General features: G+C 44.7%; 3 protein-coding genes across 9 annotated transcripts; all 3 read right to left on the reverse strand.

Annotated features, from left to right (window-relative positions):
- Nucleotides 1–2,131: 2,131 nt before the first annotated feature.
- Nucleotides 2,132–5,474, reverse strand: SMCO3 (single-pass membrane protein with coiled-coil domains 3). Of its 2 annotated transcripts, none has more exons than XM_009645570.2 (3): nucleotides 5,447–5,474; nucleotides 4,888–4,942; nucleotides 2,132–2,889 (listed from the first exon to the last, which is right to left on the reverse strand). In XM_009645570.2, the coding sequence occupies exon 3, from the start codon at nucleotides 2,873–2,875 to the stop codon at nucleotides 2,198–2,200; it is 678 nt and encodes a 225-aa protein (XP_009643865.1). In that variant the 5' UTR covers nucleotides 2,876–2,889; nucleotides 4,888–4,942; nucleotides 5,447–5,474; the 3' UTR covers nucleotides 2,132–2,197. The 2 variants fall into 2 exon arrangements, with proteins under 2 accessions (XP_009643865.1, XP_035756881.1); XM_035900988.1 differs by having other exon boundaries at nucleotides 2,132–2,892.
- On the reverse strand, nucleotides 5,447–14,058 carry ART4 (ADP-ribosyltransferase 4 (inactive) (Dombrock blood group)). 6 transcript variants are annotated; one of them, XR_004842842.1, is made up of 4 exons: nucleotides 13,582–14,058; nucleotides 11,541–12,267; nucleotides 10,462–10,743; nucleotides 5,447–8,118 (listed from the first exon to the last, which is right to left on the reverse strand). XR_004842842.1 is itself a non-coding variant. In XM_009645614.2 (3 exons), exons 1-3 carry the CDS (start codon nucleotides 13,663–13,665, stop codon nucleotides 10,649–10,651), a joined length of 906 nt encoding a protein of 301 aa, XP_009643909.1. In that variant the 5' UTR covers nucleotides 13,666–14,058; the 3' UTR covers nucleotides 5,447–10,648. The 6 variants fall into 6 exon arrangements, 3 of the variants coding, with proteins under 3 accessions (XP_009643909.1, XP_035756880.1, XP_035756879.1); XR_004842841.1 differs by having other exon boundaries at nucleotides 9,709–10,743; XR_004842840.1 differs by having other exon boundaries at nucleotides 9,677–10,743.
- A 3,219-nt stretch (nucleotides 14,059–17,277) lies between these two features.
- LOC104132304 (bone gamma-carboxyglutamate protein) lies at nucleotides 17,278–22,897 on the reverse strand. Its single transcript, XM_009645573.1, has 4 exons — nucleotides 22,831–22,897; nucleotides 21,073–21,108; nucleotides 19,060–19,129; nucleotides 17,278–17,407 (listed from the first exon to the last, which is right to left on the reverse strand). Exons 1-4 carry the CDS (start codon nucleotides 22,895–22,897, stop codon nucleotides 17,278–17,280), a joined length of 303 nt encoding a protein of 100 aa, XP_009643868.1.
- Between the last annotated feature and the right edge of the window lie 4,045 nt (nucleotides 22,898–26,942).

The raw sequence follows: 26,942 nt of genomic DNA on the forward strand, positions 1-26,942 counted from the left end.
CCCGCCAGCCTCCAATATCTTCACCATCTTGCAACATCTCATGGGCATGAGGACACCTGCCACACCTGCTGTTGCGGGCAAGCCAGCTTTCCTGTAAGCCCACCAGGAACAAGGATCTATCAAGAGGTGAACAGAAATCGTGTATCTTTACATTCCTCATTGCGTATCCCACTTCCCCCGACACTGCTTAGAATTTGCTTCCAAGAAAATGTGGATGAGCTGCCTGAAAAGAACAACAGATTTGTTTTTATTTGACTCCACTGTTCTTGTACAGCAGCAATTGGCACTCTCACAAAGATACGTACCGAGCTAGTGAGTTTTCTTCCTAAATTAAAACGCATGTTTGCACATAGGAAGTCAGCAGGAGCCAAGAACCCCTGCCTCTCCAAGACTCAAATATTGCTGTTCTGCTGATTGACAGTCTCTTGCCTCTAAACAAGTACCTCTAAGTCGAGTGCCACTTGTGTCAGGAGTCAGGAGGTGTCACGTCTTGGAGAAATGATGTTTCAGGTCACCGTGTCACCCACCACAATACCTCATGTGAGGCAAGGCAGTGCTTTTTGCCTCCTCTGAACTGTCTCTCCTGACCCACATCGCCCAGTCTGGGGTTTGTGCTGGTCCCAGTTTGTCGGTCCCTGGAACCCATCCATACTCCTGAACCCGGGGCTTTCTCCCTGATGGCTGGCAGAGCTGCTTGAGAGCCCGCCGCTGCATTGCCATCTAGTGGCTTTTGAACACAAAAGCAAAGAGGAGTCAGAAAAGATGATTGAAAGTGAGAACAGTAGGGGAGAAAAAAAACAAAAACAAAACAGGAAAACACCAAAACCCAGAACGGAAGGGTTATGAAGCCAATGGAGAGCTTCCCTGTTGTAATCTCACCCATCTCTTTACTTTCACAATCTAGTATTGGTAATATTGAATATTAATCGAGTATGCTTTTAGTATGAGGCAAGCTGGTACTAAAAAAGGAACCTGTACAGAATCCTACTAGATTAGTCTATTGTGGGTATAAAAAAGAATTTATAAATTGCATCTATAATGAATATTTAAATCTTTTTTCATTATTTGGTTTTCAGACAGAACAAAAAAACCCCAAACCGAGTACAGCAAAGAGAGGTCTTACAATATGCAGATACATTTTTATTAATTCTTAAATTACATTTTCTTTCCAAAGATCAAAGCAAAAAAAGCAAACCACAGCAAATCAGAGCAAGAGACTGCAAATCATATTCTTGCTTCCGGCTTTGTTTTTAAAATCCAAAAAATAAGGACATTCGGTAGCTTATTGTGAAATGCAGAATCTGAGCATGCTCTTGGAAGTTCCACACTGGTGGGACTGGGTAAAGCACGTGAAAATAAATTCAGTGTATTAATAGGGCTGTAATCCTGCAGACGCTTACACGTGTGTACAATCCCATTTCAATCAACAGAGCAGCAACTGCGCAGAAATATTTGCCTGTGGGTCAGCAGGAGTGGGGCATTACCGAGCATCAGAGGTTATTCACAGCCAAGCACACCTGGAACACTACAGCCAGTTTCTCTCAGTTGTGGGGCAAGGTTGTGTGCGTTTGCCTGTAGGCCCATGCTTCTCTTACCTGCTAAGCTACTGGGACTAGAGTTTATTTAAAGACGATCTCTGGCTGGCTCCTTAGGCAGAGATGGGACAGGAAATAGCAGTTAAATATGCTTCAGCTAGTCCTTGTAAGCAGTTCAGCGAACAGGGAATGCAGCCTGTCAGATTTAGCACTAATCCATGCTAAGAGATTAGCATCTACAGCTATCCTGATGAGCCCTCCAGATGGTGACAATGACTGGCTTGTTGAAACTGTTTTCTCCCATCATCTTGTCATCTTTGATACAGAAACACCGTAAGAGAAAAATCACACCTTCTCACCACTACTGCTCCAGCAGAGGATATAATTTTCAGTAGTATGAATTCCAGTTCAAGGTTCTCTACCATGCATTCCAGAAAATAGCTGAAGGAAAGGTGCGAGGTATTTGAAATGTTGCCTCCCAGAAGCATTTATAAGCCAGTCCCTATTAATATATTTCAGTGCCAATTCCCTGATCTGTCACATCTCTTGCTCTGCTGCCACTAATAAGAAAAAAAGCCATCAGCAGTTCATTTAGCGTAATGAATCAAAAAGCGTAGCTGCTGCAGCCGCTGTCACAGCAGGAGAGAGAACTCCAGCTTCATTCACTGAACCTGCTGTCTCACCAAAGAAGTCACGTCTCGTATGGCACGCTGGTACTTTTCTGAGGCTGCTTTAAACTCAGCCAGGTGCTTCTCGTAGCTTCTCACAGCTGCCAGAAGCTGATTCCTCTCCATGGCTCCCAGGATGGCATGGAGGATCATTTCAATGCCGAGCCCGAGAATGGTGATGCTGATTCCCCCAAGAACAGATGCCCCAATCTGCGCGAGGAGACTGACGAGCTTGCTCACAGTGAGAGTTATCAGATTGGAGCTAAGAAGTTTGATAGCTACCATCCCAGCTGTTGAAGTCGCTTCTCCAAGAACAATGGAAAAAACTTTATGGGCTATTGCAATTTTCTCCAGCTCGGGCTCTTTGATGTCATACAGCTTCTGGTAGAGCACAGGCTCTAGCTTTTCCTTCATGTCACTATCAATCTTCTGTACCTGATGCTGAATCTCACTCATCGCTTGAATCATAATGTCACAGTTTTCCTTAACAGTGCCGCTCGCTCTCATCTGAATGTGGGGGATGGTACAGCCCAGGTGTTCATTCAGCACTCCCGCCAGCTCATTTGTTGCACGGAAATTTGTGGACATGCAGTCGAGCAATTCCTGGTGCAGGTGGATCAATTCTTGCCTTCTCTTGGGGTTGTCTGGGTAAAGGAGGTCACTCAGCGCCATTCTTGGGAAATAGGCTACTTCAAGAGAGAAAAGAAATCTCTTTCTCTGTTCAACACCCATAACCCAAGCCCTTGAAGAGCAGTGAAATGTCCTTTGTCTCTGCCTCACTGGTTCTTTTTATACTCAGCAAGTCAAATCCCAAGGCATAGCTCATAAATATAGGAATCTTAATTCTTGTTTGGGATCTTTAGCCAAATGATTGTAAAAGGACAATGCCTTATGAGGCATTGGACATACTCAAAGCAACAACAATGGCTAACAAACACGTAATTAGAAAATCAGTAAAATGAATATGGGCCACTCTTCACCTTGGAAACTGAAGATGGTAGAAGCTGAACTAGTTCACTAAAAACCAGAACAATCTCATCTAATCAGCAAAATCTAAAATAAGCTCTGGAAATGAAAGGCCTTTCCTGGACACACTTTTGTATCAGCCTATTTTTTTCAGCTAGTGGCGTCTGATTTTTAAACTATCTGATTTTTAAGCTATGATGACTGGTGGAGCGGGCCCAGTCTGTATCAGCATAAGGGCATGTTATGCCAGCGTAGTTTATTTCTTCTCACATTCAAGAGAATGTTACTATATAAGCACTCTGTGCTTATACTAATAAACTCACACTTGGGAATTCATAGAGGATAGTAAAATTGTCTATAATAAACCCATCCTAGCCTGTATCGCCTTACACACATCTCCCACTGTGTTTTCTTCCCTGATATATAGCCCCTGCTCCCTCATTGTTTATTCACCTCCCTAATGCTGTAATTGATTCCCCATTGTTTTTTCCCTCATGAACATCAAGCAGCTGCGGTCAGCCCCGTGACGTTCAGCGCCGCCGTGTTGCACCAGCTTGCAGGGAGAGCCCTGCTTGCACAGCCACACTCCCTCCATACCCAGGGTGTCCTCTGTGGAGCTAATATCAGCTAATATCAGCAGGTTCTCACCAAACTCCTAGGACGTGACTGAGCAGAATCTGGCCCTCCCTTATCACTGTACAGACTAGAGCACATAATTTAACTTCTTTGATTCCTTCCCTGCCCCCCCCCCCCCCCAAACCCCTGTGTCTGATCCTTACGGTCACCGTTAGTCTCTGAGCTGTCACTGGCTTGCCAGCAAACGGGCATATTTAATACATTTCTCTTCATTACCTGCATGTCAGTATACAGAGTCCAAAGTGACTGAGTTACCAGGGATCATGGAGTTACTCCTCATCGTTAAACTTCTGTAATCAGCTCTGTGCCACTTCCCTTTAACCCATCACCAGTTGCAAAGTGAAAATGCTTTAGCATGATTTTGACTTAAATGGCTGTGTCTTTGCAACAGGGGAAAACTATGAATGAGTAGGACCAGCAAACGGGCATATTTAATACATTTCTCTTCATTACCTGCATGTCAGTATACAGAGTCCAAAGTGACTGAGTTACCAGGGATCATGGAGTTACTCCTCATCGTTAAACTTCTGTAATCAGCTCTGTGCCACTTCCCTTTAACCCATCACCAGTTGCAAAGTGAAAATGCTTTAGCATGATTTTGACTTAAATGGCTGTGTCTTACTTTGCAACAGGGGAAAACTATGAATGAGTAGGATGACTCATTTCTTTGTTGGTACTTTTGCATTCTCAGCCCTCTTACTGCAAATCTGGACTACTTCTATGCAGTGCTTTGCATTTTTCCAAGATAAACCTCTTCTTCCTGTTCGTGCCAACATACCAGTTATAGCTACAAATAGTTATGTGTAGAGGACTAGCTCGATTTCTCTTTTTAAAAAGATACCTCTGTGTCATTTTGGTCCTTTGTAGTTCTTGCATTATCTGCTAACTGCAAATCATCTGACACTGACCCAGCTATATTTTACTAAACGCACCCTCCCCCACAAGATCACTGTAGAAAACCAGAATGATTCCAACAGACCCCGAGCCAACTTTCAGTCTCAGTGGTCATATACAGGCCAGTCTGGAGATAATTTTTTCCACAATATTTTTCACAGTACTGTATATTTCTTCCAGCCACTTACCTTGTAGCTCCGTCGAGACGATAAACTCCTTAACACATCTTTCTTTTTCTTCAAGCTGGAGGGAGCAAAGTACAGGCACAGTAAAGGCTTGTGATTTTAAGGAAACATAAAGCCATGTCAATACAAGGTATGAACTCATATTGGTCCTGCCTCACTGATGTTGCTGGCTTGCTCTCTGACTCAGTGCAATATTAGATCCTTTCCACGCCAGTGATGTTTTGTTGAAAGGTCTTTAGTTTTTCCTTAATGTAGAGACCGAGAAGACAAAATGTTCTAAAAGGAATAGCACACCAACAAACATTTTACGCACTAGACAGGCGTGGAAGAGACTTTTAGCATCTATTCTTTACGCGTGATTATTTCAGCTTCCAATAACTGCTCTAGATTTTGTCTCTTAATGCTAAAATTACCTCTTACTCTTCACATTAACACTTATGTTAGTTTTTACATTTGCTTTCTAGAGTTAGGCAGGCCACATATATTTCCATATTTCTATTTCTCCAGCTCCAGGGAGATTTTGTCCAGAAGTTTTTTCTAATTAAACATTTAGACTGCCTACCTGATTTTGTCTGAGTGCTCCTGCAGTCAGTTGAATGTGTACGGGACAGTGACTTCATCCTCTTTCCCCTGTGTTCCTCTGGTGGTTTCCAGCAGCATGTGATGAGTTAGGGATCCAGAGCCTGGGCTTTAGCTGGGTCCTGTTGCCTGCCTGCTTGTCATTAATTCTATTGTGTGATGTTTACTCAGATTCATTTAGTTTTCTCCCTGCTTTCCCCTTCCTTCTAATTTTAACACGTTTCAGTTTATTGCATGCTAGTTCCCAATTGTTAGATCCTCCAAAGGTCTTCTGTTCCTGGAGACAATAGCTACAGCATGAACCCCTCTGCCTATGACAAAGGTACCATTACAGGTACCTACAGCCGTGGCTGAAAGGGGATGGTGTTACTTGCTGTTCTCAGAACATAAAACATGTAGGACAGTGCTTTTCGTTCATACAGATACAGGATTAGTTTTTGTACTGGGCTTTTTAAATTTCTATTGTTTATAAGTATAAACAATAAACGCCAATGCTTGTAGCTGTTTCTTGAAATAATGGATTGTTGCCATGACTGGTTTTGTGTACCTATGAGTTATGGAAGAAAAGTTGAACAGTCCCACACAAATAGAAAAATAGATACCACAGACGGTGAAAACAGGATTTGTCTGTCCCAGCAAAACAAGCCTGTACTTCTGCTTTCATCCAAGCTAGACATCTTCCATGCTCTGATCCTTAGAAAGATGGACCTGCTGCCCACTAGGCTGTGGTCATGAGTGGTGCCTCCACAGTAGAGAATGGTCAAGTTCTCAGATGAAAGTAAAAGATGAAGCATAAAACGAGTACTCTGCCACTGCCAGTTTGTTTTCCCCTGAAAGCTGAGCTATTCTGTTCAACCCAGAGCCAAAGTACCAGGCTCCCCTTGTTTTCAGAGCTGTAGGCATGAGAAGATAAGCTGAGAGAGAACACTAATGATTTAACTATTAAATTTCTGCAATGGTCAGTTAGTTGTGACTCCTGTTATTAACTGAGAATGCCATGTAGTCCTGAAATACTACTTCTGATATTGAACAGAATTGAACTCATCGGGCTGGCAGCTGCCTCTGTGTCACATTCTGTAGCCTGGAAACTGCTTTCAGGTCCTCATGGTTTACAGTGGATGCGAATTCCTCTCTCCTAGAGTCCCTGCTCTATCATTTGGAACATGACAGAAAATAATTTAAACAATAAGCAAGCAGTTTTGTCTCTGCTTTACTGCAGGTCTTTAGGGAAGATTAATAGCTATTGTTTCAGACCTATTAAGTTTGGGGGAAGGACTTAATCTGGAGTGCCTGTCACTCTTCTTTGCTGCAGTTTCCCAGGTCCTCTCCTCTGATGCCGTGAGAGTGGAAGAAGTGGTGTGGAGCCCCAGAGCCAACTCTGGCTGAACAGCAATGGAGGGAAAAATCAATTTTGCCATTTCACACAATTTCAGAACACTTTTGCCACAGGAAGGGGAAGGAGGAAGAAGCAGAGGGTTGAGCTGAGCAGTGAGAGAAAAGTCTTAAAAAATATGCAGTGGGATGGGAAGCTGCAACTGCTTGGATGCATCTAACTGCACATCTAACCACAGTAATAGCTGATGAAACACGTCTGCTGCAACCAGTCTGGCTTTCCAGGGCTCTGGCACAAGCAAAGACAAAATCAGGAGCAGTCCCTGAGCTGCGTGCTGTCCCAGGACTGTGCTTGCAGTTGGCCTTGGGAGAACTCTTAGGTGCAAGCAGGACATAACTTCCTTGATAGTCAAAATGGTAGCAAGATGGGAGTCCAAGCATGGAGAATGTTTTGTGCTTCCACCTCTCAAGGGATGCTTACAACATCTAGGCCCTGTATGAACTGACAGATAATGGGTCACTTCACAGGAAACTGTAGCCTGACAAAGCATTGCATCACTCAGCCTTCAATTGATTTGCCTCTTGAAGGTATATGTCTGATGCATTTGACTCTGCTGTGTCTATTCCCTCTCCCCAGAATGTGAGTTTAATTCTGTGTAGACCCACGGCTATATACAAACTGAAAGAATATAGTTCTAAGGATGATGTAAAGTAAATTGTTTGCTAGGACTCCCATAAATTTACCAATAATCACCAAAAGGCAAGAATAATTCACTTGCAGCACTTCCATTGCTTTTCAGACTGCATGCTGAAGGTCAGAGTCATACTTCCTGCAGCCATAAGAGGCAACGATACTTGCAGCTGTTTACACCATATTTTGCTGGCCTGCTTGGTAAGACCCCTGAAAAGGCTGACAAAGAGCTTTTTCTGTGTTTTCTTCTAACTGTAATGTCTTGGGGAGGACGGGTGAAGTTGGGTTGATAATGTGTAATATTGGTTTCAGAAATGTAACATTCTAGCTGAAAATATATCCAGTTTTATTCCTCTGTGTCTTCTGGATTTCCTCTGTTTGCTTTTCAGAGTCACACACCACTCCAGAAATGTTAGCCCGCCTCGGTTTTAAGAGTGATAAAGAAAGGCTGGTCAGGGCCTGCCAGAATCTGTATGACTTGGTGTACATCTATGTCTCTTCAACCAACACGATATTCCGACTCCTTAATGAGCATCTTGGCACCAGCTTCCCCATCATGTCAGTAAAAGAAAACTTCAGCATTAAAGAGAATCTGCAGCTCCTGGTCAACGCTTTGAAAGAAATGCAAGCCACTGTGGAAACAAATGACAAAGATGTGCAGGAAAGCATCAGCCACAGTTTGTATGCTAAGATTGCTGGTCCCATCACCTCATTGCAGGACAAGATCGCTGCAGTAAAGGAACTTTATGATAATTACAAGGGGGTTGTAGAAAGCATCATGGGTGTACTCGTTGCAGTGATGTTGAAACATGATAATTTCCCTGACACAGTAGAGTCTGCTATTCATCAGTTATTGAGTTCACCTGCCTTATCCCTCCATGTATCAGAACTTCTCATGGACTATGCTGATATTGTGAAGATGCTGCAACAAAATGAGACACCGAGTACCACAGAAGGCAGCTCCTCCTCAAGTGGAACATCACAACAGCTCAGGCTTCGCTCTCTACCCTCCTCATCATCATTCGTTATTTTCCTACAGGCTGTCCTTCGAGGACACAGATCCATAAAGAGAAGCCTGAAAATAGCAGCTGACTACTTAGAGGAGGCTTTCAGGATACTGAAGCCACCTTGTGAAGGATTCCAAACCTTTGTTAAAGCAGTTGAAGCCTGCATCCCAGCAATAACAAATAAGCATTGAGAGGCATAAATGTGCTGATGTGCCAGAAATCCATCTTAATGCCTGTAATTCTGACATGGGAGTTTAAGAACATTTGAACACACATACAAGGGGTATCCGCAGCAGCTGCTTCTAATATTTTCATTCTTTTTTGAAATCTGGGCTTAGTATCTTTGAGCATTTAAGGGTCAAAATCAAATTCTGACAACTTATTGTTTGAAATCACTGATAAACCAACAGCAACAAGAAAGTAACATGAAATATAGATAGAAAACAAGCTAATAGTAAAATAGTTCTGTATTAAATCTGGTTTAGCTTCCTGGGCAAGCATGTTTTAGGATTTCAGGGACAGTATTTCAGTTTCACAGGACATATTACTAGGTTTTAGATGATTAGATGATGTCCTCTGCCATTACAGACACCTAAATCTGATACACAAGATGCTGAGCCTCAGTCTCCTTCATTTAATCTGCTAAAGCCTGAAGACATCCAAATTCCTTAAGTGCCTACATTTCTAATGCTAATAGTTCTCGTGTGCCTAAGTTCTCATTCCTTGCCACAGGATTTCAACAGAATGGCAGCACCAAGCTTATATGGAGCTGCTCTGAGAGTCGAGCAGTTCACACGGTGCTTTTGGCTGTCCTTACTTTTGACTAACCAGCTGATGGGCAGCTTGTGCAGTTCTCTCCTGTTAAGATCTCATTTGGATAGCTAACTTGTTGCTTACTGTTTTGGACAGGCTATGGTGAATGCCAAACTCCAGCTCCCTGCCAGAATCAGCAATGACTGAAAGCTGGGGTGATTTGTGAAATGTGTCAGTGACTTTCAGTTCAATTATTTGATGACTCCACTGCAAAGTTAAATCACCATGACTAGTCTCTTTGGACCAGTGAGAAAACCTCTCTGACACCCAGGGCTAGCGTGAGGGGGTAAGGGACCAGGGGTGAAGAAGCAAACAAAGCATGATAGAAAGGGGAATTACAGGCAGAAAATGTTTCTTATAATTTACATACCGTTATTTTTTGGAGATGGGAGAACTTCAAACCTGTTCTGGCTTGGGTGTCTAAGGCTCCAGAAATGGTAATGAACACACAGAAGAGAGGAGTCTATAGATAAATCAGAAGTTCCAGTTCCAATTTGCAATGTTGATTCAACCTTCAGCATTAGACATTGCAGACCGGTGAAGTAGAAAGGCAAGTAAATTAATTTCAGTCACATTCAACACCCACGAAGACAGCAATGGGCTCCACAGACTTTCCTTCACTTCAGTGTGAGATGACCAGCATGTATTCATCAGCCACTAAAGGACTGTTACGAACACAGGATCTGCCTGAAGTTTTCAGAAGAAATGCTCGAGTCCAACATGAGAGCTGAAGACAAGCCTGACAAGTCTCATGATCCTCTGCTGCTAAGTTCATGTCTCAAGGCAGCTTTATGCTTCTGTCCCCCATTTGTGGGATGCAGGCAGTCAGCTTGAGATGAGAGCTATGGCTTTGGTGGATGGAGTCACGCAGCAGGGGAAGACCACTAGCAGCAGCCACAGACTCTACTGTTCCCTGGGACCCTGCACTCAAAGCAGATATGCAAAGCTGCACAGTTACCCACTCAACTTTACCACCATGGTGCCTTTTGCATCCCACAGATGGACTCTTTCTCACTAAAAATAAAGGTACTAAGAGATCTGTAAAGAGTCCAAAGTCCATGTGTGTCTTTCTGAATGCCTAAGGGAAAAGCTACCTGCAGTGAAGGGTGTCACTGCCCTACTCTTCACAAAGGGCATGGATAACTGCCCTTCTACCTGAATGGGTCCAGGGAATGTCTGTTTTGATGAACCAGGCTGAATGTTCCAGTCTCAGCTGGAGAGCTGCAGCTGAAAGCAAAGGGAGGGTTGAACCTTGTGTAACAACAGGAACTCCAGAGGCTGATTTCCTGTGAATTCTTCTTGCCCACTGTTCAAGTGTATACATCGGGATGCAGCCAGAGAATCAGTCATTGCGGACCAAGCACAAGAAAACTCCAACGATGCTAGGAAGAACAGCAGAGGCGAAGGCAGTAGAACCACTGTTCTTGCTTCTTGAAGCTGAAAGAAAGTCAAGAGAGCAGTCATTTAGACTTCTTTTGGCTGCCTAAAGCTTCCTGGGCTTACTAACACATCCTTTGCCCAGAAGAGCCATTTCCTCAGGTCTGCCTACTATTTTGGCTTAGGTCCAGGCGCAAACTTTCATTCCTGAATGATTGCTTTGTGCTCAAAGGTTGCATTAACGCACTGTTGTTCAAAAAGATGAAAGCAAGAGTCCCATATTGGTGATGGACTCACAGAAGGACAGGGCTGTGGAACAGGCCCAGTGAGGTCTTGCAGCACAGAATAGTTATCTCTGCAGCCCGGATACTCACAATGTGTGCTTTGCCAAAGGATAACTTTCCTCCTTTCTGACACAGGAGAGAGGACACAACTAAAGCAGCAATAGTTTTGTCCTGGGGCTTGAAATGTAGCAGCCTTGCAAGCCACCGGAATAAATGTCTGAATTCAAGCTGCCTGCAGATCTCATCTGCCCTTGCAGTAGGAATGCAGTAGGAAAGCATTTGCTTGTGTCCTATGACATCCTTGCAATGGCAGATGGGATAAGTGGAGGCTGCAAAGAACCCTGAGACCTGCTGTCAGGTGGATTGATTTTCAGTGAGCTTCAGGGTGCTCCCAGGCTTCACAACAAACAGATGAAAACTGGGTTATGTGGCTCTTGTAGGCGAACACAGCGAGCAAGCTACAGATTTGGCCTTGAGTGTGGCCCCATGTAAGTGCCACTGGTGAGGGCTCTTTGGGGCAGTTGAGACCAGACTGTCCCGCACCCCCCCTGCACGAAGGGCTGTCTACAATACCTTCCACGAGCTGGCAGTGGTACTTGCTGTAGTTCCCCACAGAATGCAGATGCAGCCGGTTACCGTGCTGTGTCCGAAAGAAGCTTTTGACAAGGAATATCTCGTAAGGGGGAATGAGGACTTCCTTCTCCCACGTGTAGTAAGAAAAGGCTTGCACAGCTGCTCCCAGGCAAGTGATCACTGTGAACAAAGTTTCATTCCCAAACTTCTGGGCTTCATTCCAGAGGCGGGAGGTGGAAGTGAAACGACCAAATCGCACCCTGCTGCCTACCGTGGCCTCAATATATAAGTCTTTTACACCCCTGTGCACCTGGTAGCACTTTTGTTTTCCCATGCTGTCCTTGCTGCTCTGCCATTGCTTCATTATCTGGATAGTGGTTGTTAGGTAAAAGTGAAAATATTTGAAACTGAAGTTGTGTCTGTAGTGCTCTGGAGAGCTTCCTGCTGTAGATGTGGCCCAGTTCAGCTGAGAGTGGAGGGAAGAGTTCATGGTGTAAGCCATGAGGGCTATGGCATGGCTCTCACTCATCTCCCTCAGGAGACCTACAGGTCTCTTTAACAAAGCCACCTCAGCCTTCTTCCAGAGACTCAAATAGTCCTTGTTAGCAGCTATTTCCTTTTGGAAATAGTCTCCTCTCTCCAGTTCTTCCATCATCTGCTTTCTGCACCCCAAATACTGGTCATCGAAGGAATGCAGAGCCATATCCATCATGAGGTTGGACAGAGCCTGCAACATAAAAGCAAATTAAGATTAGCATGAGAAGCATGAACTTTTTGTATAGTTCTATGGATGCAAACCAGGTTTTTCCCTACCATCTTCTTGCCTCTGTCGTTATTGGCAGAGCAAGCACAGCAAGTAGGCATCTTTGACGAGCTTTTCTTGAGCAAACTCAGATTATTGTCCAAGCCCCACCTCAGGCAAATGCCAGCCAGGATGCCAGAGTTTTTATTTTATGTGGATCAGTAGCATTAAAAACTTCAGGAGAGTTTGCCTTTCAGAGGGTGAGGGTATAGAGCCTGTGGGACAGACCCATGGTCCATTTATTTCAATATTCTGCTCATGAATAGTATATAGGTTTGAAGAGAGAAAGAAGCAGCAAAACAGTGTGCTGGGGGCAATGCAGCCTCAACACATCTCAAGGGTGAATTTCTTCTTCCTGTCTTGTCCATTCCTCTTGGACATGTTTTGGCTCCAGAGAATGATGTTCAGTGCTACAATACAGCAGCACTGTGTCAAAACTTCCATTCATCCAGTTTGATTTAGTGAGGCCAGCTGGGCTTGTCATGTAATTAAGTATTAAACACATGAGTAGGGATTTACACAAACAGGTGCTATAACAGGAAAATAACCTCTAATATATCCTGTCTATGAGATAGCACACTAATTATCTGTTTTCTAGCATTTCTAATTAATAAAAAACTTATGTGATAAGAACTAAGAAATAGTGTGAGTTATGACATTGTTCTTCTCGCTCTTTGGTCTCCTAGTAGGCTAGTCAAGTACTGTAATCAGTTGACAGTTGAATTCTCCAAGTAGATACTCACTTCATCTCAAATATTCAACCTAGACACATAACCAGATTGATACCTTTATTAGCCTCTGAATTTATGCTGGCCCATAAACTATACAGGGATTCAGTTTATTTCTCCATGGTACCCTAATTGCTTTGAGAGAAAGCTAAAAGGCAGTTACAAATAATAGAGCAGTATTGCCTCTGTCCTAGGCAACACCACGCTGCTTTTGTCAGAGCCTCAACAAGATAGGCTGGAGAATGAGAGGAACAATTCCATGAGATCTACTCACAAACACACCCTGGGAAAACATCTGGCTCTAAACAAGAGCAAATTTCCAACCAAATAGTTAAAAGGAATTAGGACAAGTAAGAAATGGAACAGAGCAACTGAAAGCAGAAGAGTTTAAGCTGAACACAGAGCTCCTTAAAGAACAAGTTTCAAATGAAAAAGAAAAAAAAAAGTTTTATTTCAGTAGGATGAGCAATTTCACCATTTCAAATAAAGAATAGTGTTTACCCCTTCTTACCAGCCTTTGCAAGGAGATCAGCAACAGAAGGCTGGCCAGCAGCACTGGCATCCTAGAGTCCACCCAAGACACTGTAAAGAACATGGAGCTCAAGCAGAGGTTATTTACATCTGTTTCTTTCCCTTTTTTCTTGAACTGGAAAATTCTGCAGTTTGCAATTTGCACTCAGGTTTTGGCGACGATTCTTCAACCAAAGATCATTCACCAAATTCTTACAGCAATTCAGAGGTTGTTAATAAAACCAAACAGTTTACTGGTAGAAGTGTGCCCACAGTCCATAAGGAAGGATCTGGTTGTGCCAACTCCAGCTGGTGTAGGTGTCCTTCACCTTGATACTTCTCTTAATTCCAAGGGATCTGGTGTTCTTGTTTTTTGCAAAAAGGAGGAAAACTCTGGCTTGGTGAAGTCTAAGGCAGTTCTCTCCTGAGGAGTGATGTATCAGGATGAGGCAGAGGCTCCCTGGTCAAGAGCTTAAAAAGCCCTTTTAAAGAAGTGCAGAGCTCTGATAAAGCCAACACCGAAATGCAGGGTAGGTTGGGATCCCATCTGGAGGCAGAGATAAAGTAACTGTCCTTTTCCTCCTTAGCTCCCCCTGGTTTCTAATAATGCACTGCCAATCCTACCCATACACCACTGCAGAGTGGCACTTTGTTGAACTGTTTACATTGGGTACACTCAAAATGACTGTGTAAATACAGATTCTATGCTGAGACAAACCCCTCCCTAGCAGCTGCTTTCCAGTCACCCTTCCAAATAACAGCAGTGAGTTACTCACCTGCGAGGCCCCATGGCTTCTTCTAACTCTTCTGCAGGGAAAAAGAACCAAAAGGAGGAATCAGGGCCTCATTCTGACTACAGAGGCATGAAGTCCATTTCCATTGCCTGCTAGTGACAGGCTGGGTGAGGGGGACACCTGCAGATGTGGTGCGATTCCCTGAGAAATGAGACGTTTGTGCAGCTGCTTGGATTCCGTGGACAGAGAGCATTTGCCGACTATTGCTGAAATAGGGTGAGAGATGACATAAAGGTCACATACTGGGTTGCTTTCAAAGTGATCTGTAACACTGCACCAGATGATGCTGCTGACAGTATCTGCAGCCGCTGGTGATACAAGATGATGACACGAAGGTTGATGCAAAGTGATAAATGCAGCCTGTCTACTTCTCCTTCTTGGAATTGCTCTATTATCTTGGGCTGTATTTCAGAAAGCCGTTCTTTGACTGCTAGCAGTGAGTCCAGAGAAGGGGTTGTGAATTTATTCAGAGGCATCTCCTCTCTGGTTCACAGAAAGATACAAAGGAGCTAAACTGTGACAGGCTCCAGCAGGAGCTTGAGAATCAGGATGAACAGTCCCACTAGAATGTCAATCCAGCGACAGGTTATGTCGCTTGCCTGTCTTCCCCTTCTGGCCCCTTAATGTATGTTGTAGTATGAAGTGAATGAGGAAGAAAGGCCACGGGATTTAAGTTTTCAAACACTTCAAAAGCAACGCATGGCCATAAGATGGCAGCAGAGGATTTGTAGTGGTACCTAAAGCTGCATTGACCAGGTGAAAATCGAGCTCCTCCATTCCAGCAGTAAAATTGTAATCTGATTTGTGCATTCAGCTCCCCAAAGGCCGCAATGACTTCAGCCCATACAGAGCTCTGGTGACACAGAGCAGATGACATGCGCAAGGCTTTTGTGCGTAACTTCTCAGAAAAAACATTTACCAAAATGGAGAGAAAAACAGAAAACTAACAGAAAGATGCAAATATAGACAGGAAGCTTGATTTTCTTTCTTAGCAGTCAAAACCATACAACAGCAACAACCCCCCTAACTTGTTAGTACAGCAGATATTAGGATTTCGCTAGTCCCTCTAGTATTTTTCCCAGCTAGATTTTCACTGCTTTCAATGAGCACTTTGTTCATTTTTACTAGGTGGTGTTCAGAGGAGAGCTCTGCTGTGAGCAGTGAAGCCCCATCAGTTTATGCCAATAGAGAAACCAGTCCCAGGTGTTTCCCCAAGACAAGCAGAGGTACTTATTAACTGTTTTCGCCTTGGCCAAGGTCAGCGTAGCTGGTGCAAGTCATAACAGCTTGCCAAACAAGAGATGTTCACACTCACGCTGGCAGCCAGCTCTGCGGACTTACCCCGTGTCCTTACTTCAGGGCAAGGTCTTTCAGAGAAATGCTGAACTCAGTAGATGGTGAAAGGGGAGAAGCCTGGCCCTCCTCTCCCTCACTGTCATGGTGAACTGGGATCGTGCCCTGCATCTCAGTGTAGTCGCTTCTGATTCACACTGGGGCACAGGAGGGGAGAAGGAAGCCTCACGCACCTGCATCCTGCTCTTCAGGGTTTGTAGGAGCAGGCTTTCTCTTCCAGGCATCCCTAACGGCAGATGAAGGTTTTGCAGAGGAACAGAGGGAAGCAGCATACCAACGTGCTTTACATAAGCGGTATTTATTGCAGTTAGCAGCTGGGAATGGCTGCACCAGCTTACACACAGCCAGAGAGATTCGGTCTTTCTCAGGCTCCTGAGGGTCCACAGTCCCTGTCCTTCAAGACGGGATCTGCCATCTACCTCTCAGGGAAGGAAAGCTGACAGATAACATCAAGGGAGGCTGTGCAGAAGGTTGCTAAGGTATAATATTCATACGAGGGGACAGAATGAAGTAGTGCAGAGGGAAGAGGATATGTATATAAACACACACACTTTTTATATATATCCGTGAGAGAGATACAAGCTGCCTTGAATAAACCAGATGCTGACCCAGCTTCAATCCATCCTTGAACCAATTTTCTTTTTGTTTATTTCATCAAGTTTATTGCTTTTTGTTTGTTTGCTTGCTTTTTTTGGAGCTGTTTAGATGCATTTAGTTTCAAGCGTAAATACTAAAGCAACAGAGAGGAACAGATCATTTTGTTGTTCTGCTTGGGTATACTCAGTTTCACCAGAAACCAACTGCAACAAAAATAACAAGAGATTTCCAAGCTACTTTTTACAGTCATTGAATGCAGCACAGAAATGGAAGGGCTCGTCTAAAAGGACTCCTCAAACACACCTTTGGGGATTTATCGGATCTTGTTATACAGGCAAGTTTTGTGACAGAATAATCAGAAAAGTGTACCAGAAACTGATTTCTGGCTACGTACCGGTATTTCCACACTTCTATCCTTGCCAAATGATCCTACATTGGCACATATAGGGTGACTATTCTACCTGAAAATACTGAACTCTCCAAGTCATTGTACCAGAAGGCAGCCACACTGTCTTCTTCCCAGTGAGTATCCCAGGATCAGATCCATCATGCTTCCACATGTTGTAACATTCTCCCTCCATAATCCTCATGCATTTTGCAGAAGACAACAAAACGTCTTGCTATATTTCTAAGTTACACATTGATTTTCTTGAGAGGAATCATAATTTTTCATGTATTGTGTCCTGGGGATTCGAATGGAAGGAGGTGAGACACAGTCTTCTCAATCATTTCTGGTGAAGCTCAAAATACCACAAAAGACAACTGAAGAGAGATTTTTGATGAAAGGAAGAAACCTAATGCAAGCTCAACGAATGGGATAATTATTGCCTTGGTGTTCTGAAGAAGACCCCAGTCTAGATGTTTTTTCTTCCCTCCTTCCCACCCACAACCTTCTTTCTCCTGAGGGGTTCAGATCCGTCTCAAGCAAAATAAACGAAGTGACCGTCCCATCCTTAGTATCTCCCAAAGAAATGGTTGTAGGCCATGGAAAATCCTATTTGGTCAGAGAGATAGTCACAGGGGGGGTAGTTTTCACAACGCTCATGCATCTGCTCCATTGGACTTCTGTAATACTCCAAGTACCTGGAGTAGACAAAGAGAGAGATGCCATTCTGCAGGTTCAGTCAATGCAGCTGGAGAGGTATCATACCTGTGATAGGAACATGAGAAGAGAGATTCCCCAGGGTGGCCCAACAGAGGACATCTCTTGGCGAGTTAAACATCGACCTACACAGGGATATACTACTTAATTAATGCTGGATATCTCTTGGTGAGTTAAACATACTATAAACATAGTATATCCCTGTGTAGGTCGCTACACAGGGATATACTACTTAATTAATGCTGGAAAGAGTTGGAATTGAATCCAACTTAAAGCAATTGCTCTTGAGGTTTTTATCAGCAAAGGAGACCACAGAAGCAGTTAGGGTGGGGTTTTTTTTGTCCCCAACCCCATTCCCCAGCTACCCAGGAATCTTTGTTGTTGTTATTTATTTTATTTTTTATTTAATCATTTACTGCTTACCTTTATTTGCTCCTAGTTTCTGCTCACTTTCCCGCTAGCCACTATTTTCCTTTAGCTTAAGGAGTTTCCTCTCATCATTCTCACCTCTGTTCTTGACAGCAATACTGTCCCCACTCAGCTTTTCTTTTGCCAGGCTAAGCAAGCCCAAATCTTCTAGTCTCAGCTACATGCTCTGGATGCACTTTTCAACTCCTGTTTCAGGTTTGGTTAGTCTTTTCTGCTACAGGAGAAGTCCCACCAGTATCTCATGAATTTCCTTATTTCTGTATTGGAGAAACCCTGCAGCACCCTTGAATTCCATTTGTTGCATTCCTATTTCCAGATTAACTGTACCTCATGATCAAATAATACACTGAGCTGTCTGTCTACCTCAGTCCTTACCAATTAATGCTTACAGCAGAAGCTACTTTTACAATGCACCACCTGTAAGGGGGTAGTCAGTACAGTCAGTACAGTTGCTACTTCAATTTCATCTTGTTTTTAATCACTGCAGGTTTCAACATCAGCCTGTTCTGCTGCTGCAGTACTCTGATCCTCTCCTCTACAGATGGGGCCTCCCAATCTTCTATTATCTAAAAACATTATCCTTCTAGCCCAAAGACAGATTGAATAAAAATTCTTTTCACCACAGGCCTACGTGAGACAATGGCTTAACAAACTCTTTCAGGAAATACATTAATAACATTCTTCCATGACCTCAAATTTCTCCAAATGTTTATAGCTAGGATTTCTCCAAATCTTCATGCCTAGGATTTCTGCACAAATGGGTGTAGGTTCTAGAGCTTCAGAAAGAGCAGCCAATCTGATCTATCCTCATCCCTCCAGCGGAGCTGTGCTTCCTTTGTAGGGAGCCAGAGGCAATGACCAAGGCTCTGTGATGCTCATTATCCTAGAAATTGGCTCTGATGACCCTGCAGGTTAGAGCAGCTTCTGACTTGTATCCTGCTGTCCCCATGGCTGGCCCAGAAGCTAGTGCTGTCTTTCTGGGAGGAATAACAGAATCCAGCTATGAGCTCTCAAAAGGATATTTATGAAAAAAAGAACCATTTATCTATCAATGAGTGTCTCCTACAACCTTTTTGCTTCTACACATGGAGGTAATAACATAAATGTACAGCAAATTTATGCCTTGTCATGTTCTGTTGTCTTCCCACCCCCTCTTCAGAACAGGTCCAGAGTCCAGCTCTCAGCCTGACTCCTGAGTCGTTACCGTTCATACAGGCTGGATCTCTTCTGCCTCTTCACAAAGGCATTGGCAACTTCCTTTTTAATCTTGATGCCTACCAAGAGAGAATACAGCAGGTCAGAGATGCAGGGCCATGGTCTATGCAAAATGAAGAGCAGTCTAACCTCTGAAAAGGGACAGCCTACTCTCTTCACAAGCAGATTACTATCACGGCCCATTCTAATCACCCATTCATCTCTCCCCACCCCACTGTCCAGCAACTGGGCTCCTTCCTCACTCCAACCTGCATACGTACACGGAACAGGGGCCTTTTCTGTCATCAACTCTATTCGCTTATCACACAGCATGATCTGAGTCCACCGCAAATGTGCAGAAGGCAAAGTCATGACAGCATAAAATACAAATAAGGAGAAAATGAAGGGAATAGCACTCTCTCCCTGGCCCGCTTTACTTCAGGGTCTTTTCTATATTTTGACTCAGACTGAGAGTGATGTGAGATACCAGCCACCAGGCCTTAAAATGCCTCTAATGAGCCGTTAGCAACAGGCAGCACATGCAAATACCAATGCGCACATGTGCAGAGTTCCATGAAGAATGAAGGGTATAAAATAATGAGAGTAAACACACACACCCAGTAAGTGCAAAGATCCTGGTGTTCAAGCACCTGGAGAACATGAGAGGTCTTTCTGCCATGACAGCAGTGGCCCCTAGTCCCCACTAACACACTGTGTCAGCACAGTTGCTTATTTGTTCCCTTGGATTTGTGGTTTTGCAAACTCTGGGGTGCTGTGGAGCCCCCCAACAACAGCAGGTAGAGCCACTTTGTCGCCCGCTCCCAGCACAGCACAGCCTTACTCCATGGGACGGACCCACACCAGCAGAGGCATGCATGAATGCCAGAGCACCAGCAGCTCAGGGAGCTGCTCACCAATACATGTTTCAGCAGATAAACTGGCAAACTGTTACTGCCGCTGGGGGAACACAGTTTCTAAGACCTCTGTCTATGGGGAGGCGGTGGCCTTTGTGCCCTTTCTTCATCATCGTGGCATGTTTGACTGTGTTTCTGTTTGGTAGGTGAGAGATGCCCCCTCTCTAGCAAGCTGGGGTTTAGTCTGGATCAAAATACTGACTAAACAGAAATTGCCAAGCTGTCAGAAACCACCTCCTTTCCCTGAACACTCTGCATTTTTTTTCTCTTTCCCAATCTGTGTTTGCATTGACTCACTAGAGAAATACCAGCTTTCATGTTCCCCGGCAGCAATGTTATCCTTTAAGGTGTGAGAAAGAAGAGACAGGGAGGAACGAGGGGGATTTTCCATACAGATTTCTGCCAGGATCGGCTTGCTGCAAAAGCTGTGGACATCCCAAGTTATGCAAATCCCCATGTCCCAGGTAACCTGACAGAGGGGGGGTGTCCTGAAGCCCTCAGGAGCAGCCAAGGAAGGCACTTGTTTTCAGGGTCTCCACGTTGTGGGTTTCGGCAAGGTTGACACAGCCTGTTGCTGTGTGGCACCAAACCTTTCTGCTCTGTGATCCTGCACACCGGACTGGCTGCTCAGCAGATCCAAAAGACCAGTGCCTGGAGGCCCTGGGGCAGGTTCTGTTCTCTTAACACTCTGGGGACGGCAGCAGTCACTTTGGATAGGTCTCTGAGGCCAGCTCCAAGAAGCCAGGAGACTGACCGTGTTGCTCCACTCACATCACCCTGTTTCACAGAGGGCAGATGCATCCAGCTGCTAACAACCTGCGGGACTGGCGTCTTGCCTGGGGGCTGCTCAAGGGTTCTGGAGATGCGGGCTATGGCACGAGCGCACCCGGAGCGATGCTGGGCTGCCGGTGCAGGGAGGCTGACCTCCCTGGTGCCTCCTGCCCCCGTGGCTGTGAAAGGCAGCAGAGACTGCAGTGCTGAGGGAGCAAAAAGGGAGCAGCTGGAGGGACTCAGCACGGTTCTTGTTCATCCCTTGAACCTATCAAAGGGAAGAAGGGAAGCAGATGCAGGAGGATGGAGCTGAGCATCAATCACAACAGTATACTCACTGGCAGCGCTGGGAGGTCCTGAGGGGTCTTTGGGATCTGGAACACAGACAGACAGACAGACAGAGAGGAGTTTGCTTGTGAGTCCTCCTCCTCTGCTCCACTCTATTGCTTACTGGGTGGATCCAGCTCCCCCCATTCCCCAGAAAGTCTGTTCCTCCCAAAAAAAGGGTTTATTAACACCCACCAATTAGGGATAGAACTTCTCCACCACAACAAAATTCACCCATTATGCCTGGATCTATTTAATTTCAACTTCCTCTGAGCTAGATTAAATGACACAATGACCGTATAAGCACTGTGGAAGCTGGAGGAAGACCTTCCTCCTTCTCCCTCCCCACCTTTGTGAAGAGCAGGCACAGCTAGACCTAGGGGACCATTTGTGCAAAAACGCTGAATTTGGACAGAACCTGAAGATAGCTGAGCATCTCCTCACTCTTTGGAAAGAGAGGTTTCCTTAGCTCTAGGGAAAAATCACAAACTATTGATAGGGAAGGGAAATAGGGCCAAAAATTAGGAACAACTCTACCTTCACAGCTATGTGGCTCAGGGTTGAGGTACCTGGCTCACCAGCCCTCCCAAGAGGAATTTACACACTGTATTTCTGTGTTCAGTCCTAATCTTAATCCTTTATCCTTAACGCTCCCTGCAAACACGCAAGGAAAGCATCCTCTAGGAGAAATGGTAGGTCTCCTAATCTTGGCTCTTCCACACTGCCCTATTTTACATTTTTTTTCTTCTGCTATTTCACCATATTTATCTTCAACAATGTCAGTACCATGCAAGTCACCAGGTATTTGGCATAAGTGTATTTATGGGCAGAAAGAGGACTCTAGAGAACAAAAAAATAAGAACTGTGCTTAAACAAAAACTTTATATGAAAAAGGTTGTGTGTAGCTCTATTTTTAAGCTATGCATGCATTCCTTGGATTAAAAAAAAAAAAATTAGAAGTTACTCCAAGGCCATTAAGCAATCTGGAATAATAATAATGACTAAAAAAACCCTCAGGAGTGAAATTGTGAGAGAGACGCTGACAGATCAAACAAAACATATTTGCCAGTATTGAATCATGACACATCTGATGCCAAGGACTGAATGAAATTTAACTCTGAATGGGGTAATACAAGAAAAGACAGGGCGCTCTCCTGCTCGGCTTCTCTTTTCCTGCTGCAAAGGGAAAACGCTTGTTTCTCTCATCTTTCCCCCCTTCCCTCTCCATCGGCTATAGAGCTGCCACTACATTGTTCTCTCTTGATCATAAAGTCACGATGGATAAATCACCTTCAAATGCGATGTGCTCTTATTTCAGTGGGACAAATCCCTTTTTTTTTTAACTACCGATAGGAATTTTTTTCCCTCCAGAAGTTCTCCACATCCTGCATTTCTCAGCAGGTGTAGGCTTGACTTTGTGCCTACCTCTGCGATCCTGCAGCATTACAGGGCTGGCAGGTACAAAATCCCCCTCCCTGCAGTCGACACAACTCTGCTGGCAGCTCAACCTTCTTACTCAAGAGTGAGCATCCAGCATACCTTTGCCTGTTCACCTAAATGCTAAACACAAGAGATGAGGCTGTCTATCCCCGAGCCCTCTCCCATCCGCGATTCTCTCCCTCGGACAAAGACCTGAAGCTGTGCAATGACGGGTAGTGCACCTCCTCCCTCCAAAGCTCTGCGTCTCTCCCAGACCGAAGGGAGGCTGATGGCAAGCTGCGGGGTTGAGCAGCGCTCCTGGGAGCCTTCCCGGGAATTCGTCCCCTTACCTTTCTCGCAATAGCAGAGTGCTGCCAGGGCCAGAGTCACAATCAGCAGTGCCAGCAGACTCCTCATGTCTTCTTTGGCTGCGCTAGTCTCCCTAACCTCAGAGCTTTCCTGGAGGTTACTGAAGTTCTCCGGAACTTGCTTTCAGGCAGCAGTTTATATCCTGTGATCGCCTGGAGACATCGGGACTCTGGCTTGTGTTCCTGTGTCTGAGCTCCAAAATAAAGCCTGTCCTTTGGGCCAGGAGATATAGGGTCCTGGCAGCCATTTCGACATCCGTCTCAGGACTTGTGGCATTTCCAGAAGATTTTATCTGAGGTTTTGAATGGGACTGTTGAAGAAAAACAACTGGATAAAAAAATCAGTTTTATTATAAGCATGAAAGTCATTCAGCTTCTCGCCAGAAAGCCAGGGGAGAGACCAGCACACCCTGAAGCAGAGCAGCTCCTTTCGGGTGATGGAGCTCTCTCATGTGGAAAATCAAATGCAACTGAACCCAGTGGTGACTCTTTTACCTCACCCCAGCCTGACCCATTCACCTGAAGGTAAAGAAACCCATGAAACGGTTTGCACAGGGCAAACACACAGTAGATTTTCACTTTACACAGTTTCACCAAACCACTTTGGAGAGCTCAGATTTTTATGTTGTTGGGATCTTTGGTAGTGAGTTTGGGAGAGGGTCTTTCTGGTTTCTTCCTGGAAATTTTCCTAGCATGGAGGTTATTAGTTTGGCTTCTCTTGTCTAAAAATCAAATAAACCTTGAAACTCCATAAGTCTTTGATTCTTCAGGACTTGAGTGGGTGTGGTTGCTTGGTATGTCAAGAGCCCTGAATGGGCTCTTCTACAGCCGATCTACCAATAGCCTCATACTCCCCAAACCCACCACCCAAGTTCCCAAAGCCATGTCCCAAACACAGCACATCGATCACATTTTCCTTCACCTCACATCCAGTCCTCCTCGGCCCCACGTGCCAGGGAGACATCCAAGGGTTACAGAATTAAAGCCTAAGAGGCTCCCAAGGGCAGTCAGAGCCATTTGGGATTGTGCCAATCCCTAGGAACACTGTCTTTTAGCTTAGAGAAATTTCAGGATTTAAAAAAAAAAAAAGTTTAACTCTTCTACGGTCCAGGAAAGACTGAATATATATACTAACAACTTCCAGCAAAAGTGTCGTAAAGAGCAACCGTTTGAAAATAAATAAATATCTAAAAATAACAGGTATTCTAGGAAAGTTATGCTTCCAGAAGAAAACTTGAAAGAATATAAACATACAATTCTAGTAATCCAAACAGCTTTACTTCTCTTCCCAACTTTTCCCAAGCTTTCTAACCAGCATGCAGTCTCTTAAACATGTTTGGTTATTGCTTACACTGATGAAATCCCACAGAAATCTCTGGTATTATTCATTACTTACACTGGTAAACCAGAGGTTGGGATTGCCAGATATTTCTGGACACAGACTCAGACAGCACTAGCCCTGTGCCTTCCATTTTGGTGGTGTCACAGTGTCAGACAAACCCAGACACTACAGACTTGTTGACTTTAGGGTATGAAAGTTTTGCCTTGGTTCATGAGTGTAAGATTCACCTCTTTGGGAGCATACAGAACAAGTGTGGGTGCAAATCTGCGTAATCCGTATGGCTTTTTTTCCCTTAAACTCATTTATCTCTCATTTTTGCCTTTGGACAAAACTTTTGCATCTGTCAGGGTGGAGTTTCCTATCAGACATGTTTTCAATAAATAAATCACTTTTCTTTCCAGAAGTTCATCTTCCAAGCTGGCAAAGCCTTGAAGCATATTTTGCAAGAAGATGCATGTTTCTAATGTGGCAGGTAGATTTGGCTCTAGACTTAATTTCACAGAATAGTCAACAATTTGATACGTTATACTTCACAGCCTTTGATAGCGTGCCATGAATCTTTCCCACTTCTGTAATTTGCAGGTGCCTGTAGAAGCCTGGAGATGTGACTATTGAAACCAGCTGTGCGGAGCCGAGTTAGATGTTAAGTCTACTCACACACCACACCAAGGGGTCTCTGAGCTGCTGTGACTGCTGACCAGCCCAGAGCAGTATTGAATTCTTGGGCATGTCAGCACTGGTGCCTTTTGGCCTGGGGACAGGCTCTGCGAGGTGCCCTGGTGCTGGTGACAACCCCACAGTGATCATGCTCACTCCTCAATGGGCCAGGAGGTGCTGAGCAACCTGTGGACAGGGTCAGACCACGTCTTCATTTTGAATGAACAGTAAAATAAAATTGTTCTAGGTGAACAAAGCTGGGTTTAACCCCAAACACTGAGTTTCTTTTATTTACCACCTGGAGCCCCTCTTCACCTTTGGTTTCTGCAGCTTTCTAGCACTACCAGAATCATTCCAAGTGGAATTAAGGGCAGGAAAGGGGAGTCTAAAAGGAAATATGAGTAAAGTCTGGATCACACTCTCCTTTCTACAGGAGCACCCTACATCAGGACCTGAGGGTAGCTGGATAGACAAGATGCAATTTACAGGCTGTTTCTGACAGTAACTCTTGCCCTAACTTTGTTTTTAAGATTCAACAAGCACCTTCTGAATTTTGTTTCTCCAACTGAAGAAAGATATTATAGATTTCATTTTCAAAAAGAACATCTCGCCCTGCTTTCTGAACACCACACCATTTTAAGATGTCTTAAGACTGGGAACGGAAATTTGCCAGTGAACTCTAAAAGAAACCACTTGTAGATCCTGGAATAAAAACATTGTAGGTCCTTTGAAACTCATGTGATTGCAAGGTAGTGACTTTCTTCCATAATCTGCACCAGATTCTATGATAAACAAACTCAGCTTCTTCATGGAAAATTGCACACACCCCCAAAAAAACTGTGACTCATGAGAAGATACTATCAAACCAGCAATTTATTGTGTAGTAAACACCCACATCCTGAACTCTCTCTGATCTCTGCTACATCAGCTCAGCACTAATTAACACAGTGTAGGAATCCATGGCTACATGGGAGAGAAGCAGCAGGCAGGATAACATACAGGGACTCAAGCAACTGAATATGTTTCAGAGCCATTGCATTTTTTGGGAGAATACCCTGGGCTCCAGGCCCCAAGGTGGAGACAGGACATCCTTTACTTATTCCTCCTCCTCCCAAAATAGTGCCTGTAAGCAGCAGCATAGCCGTGGCGAAAAGCATACAGGTCGCAGGGGTAGTAGTCCTCACAGATCTCCTTCTGACGTTCATGGAGAGCCTTATGACGCTCCCTGATCCTGCAAAAGTAGGAGAGATGCATCATCAGTAAGTGCTGCCATCTTAAATATCTATCTACAGCCCTTTCCTGCCCCACAATCCCCCATCAGGATTAAGGGTCCATCACCAGATTCCATCATCCAGCTACCAAGATGTCAGCATACCAGCTTCTGTGTTCACTGCACCCAGGGGCTCGATGTGACTACAACAGGAGCGTTTTGCCTCCCCAGGTAACCTTTTATTTCAGGGCTAAGTAGCTGGTGGGAAAGGGGGGTGGCTCCTGCCTCAACCCGAGGAAGAATCCTCCCTCCACAGCCCCCCCAGCCTGCTGCCTTCAGCTCTTCTGCTCTTCCCCAAAGCCATGCATGGAACAAAGACCTGAACCATCCTGCAAAGGGGCCACCTGGTATGGCAGAGAAGGTTTGCCTCAACACCTTGCTAGGAGGTGATTTCTGTGCTTCAGCCTTTATTTTCACAAGCCCTGCGTGTGGCATGAAACTGCCTATATCTGCTTTTATAGATGAGGCAAGGAGGCCCCACATGGCCCTGTGGTTTAGAAAAGGTCACGCAAATTCTGCGTGAGAGCTGAGGGCTAGAACAAGATCTCGAACTGATCTTTCTTTCTGGCCATCCCACACTGATTCCCTTTCCTTTTGTTGGCATTTCCTTCAGACAAATTAAGCAGAGCCTTCCCAGCACATGGCATGTCCTCAAATGCAAGGACTCGCTCTCTGCTATCTGAGTTCTGGCTTCTCCCTACAGCTGGGGACTTCACAGGCACCTCGCACTGAGAGAGGGGCTGAGGCTTCTCAGATGCCACCATGGCTTCCTCCCCTGGTACCAGCCTGTGCGTGGCAAGGGGGGACCCCCCCCCACCCCCCCCC

The sequence above is a fragment of the Egretta garzetta genome, unplaced genomic scaffold, assembly GCF_000687185.1.
Source record: "Egretta garzetta isolate BGI_Z169 unplaced genomic scaffold, ASM68718v1 scaffold38, whole genome shotgun sequence".
In the NCBI taxonomy this organism is placed as follows: Eukaryota; Metazoa; Chordata; class Aves; order Pelecaniformes; family Ardeidae; genus Egretta; species Egretta garzetta.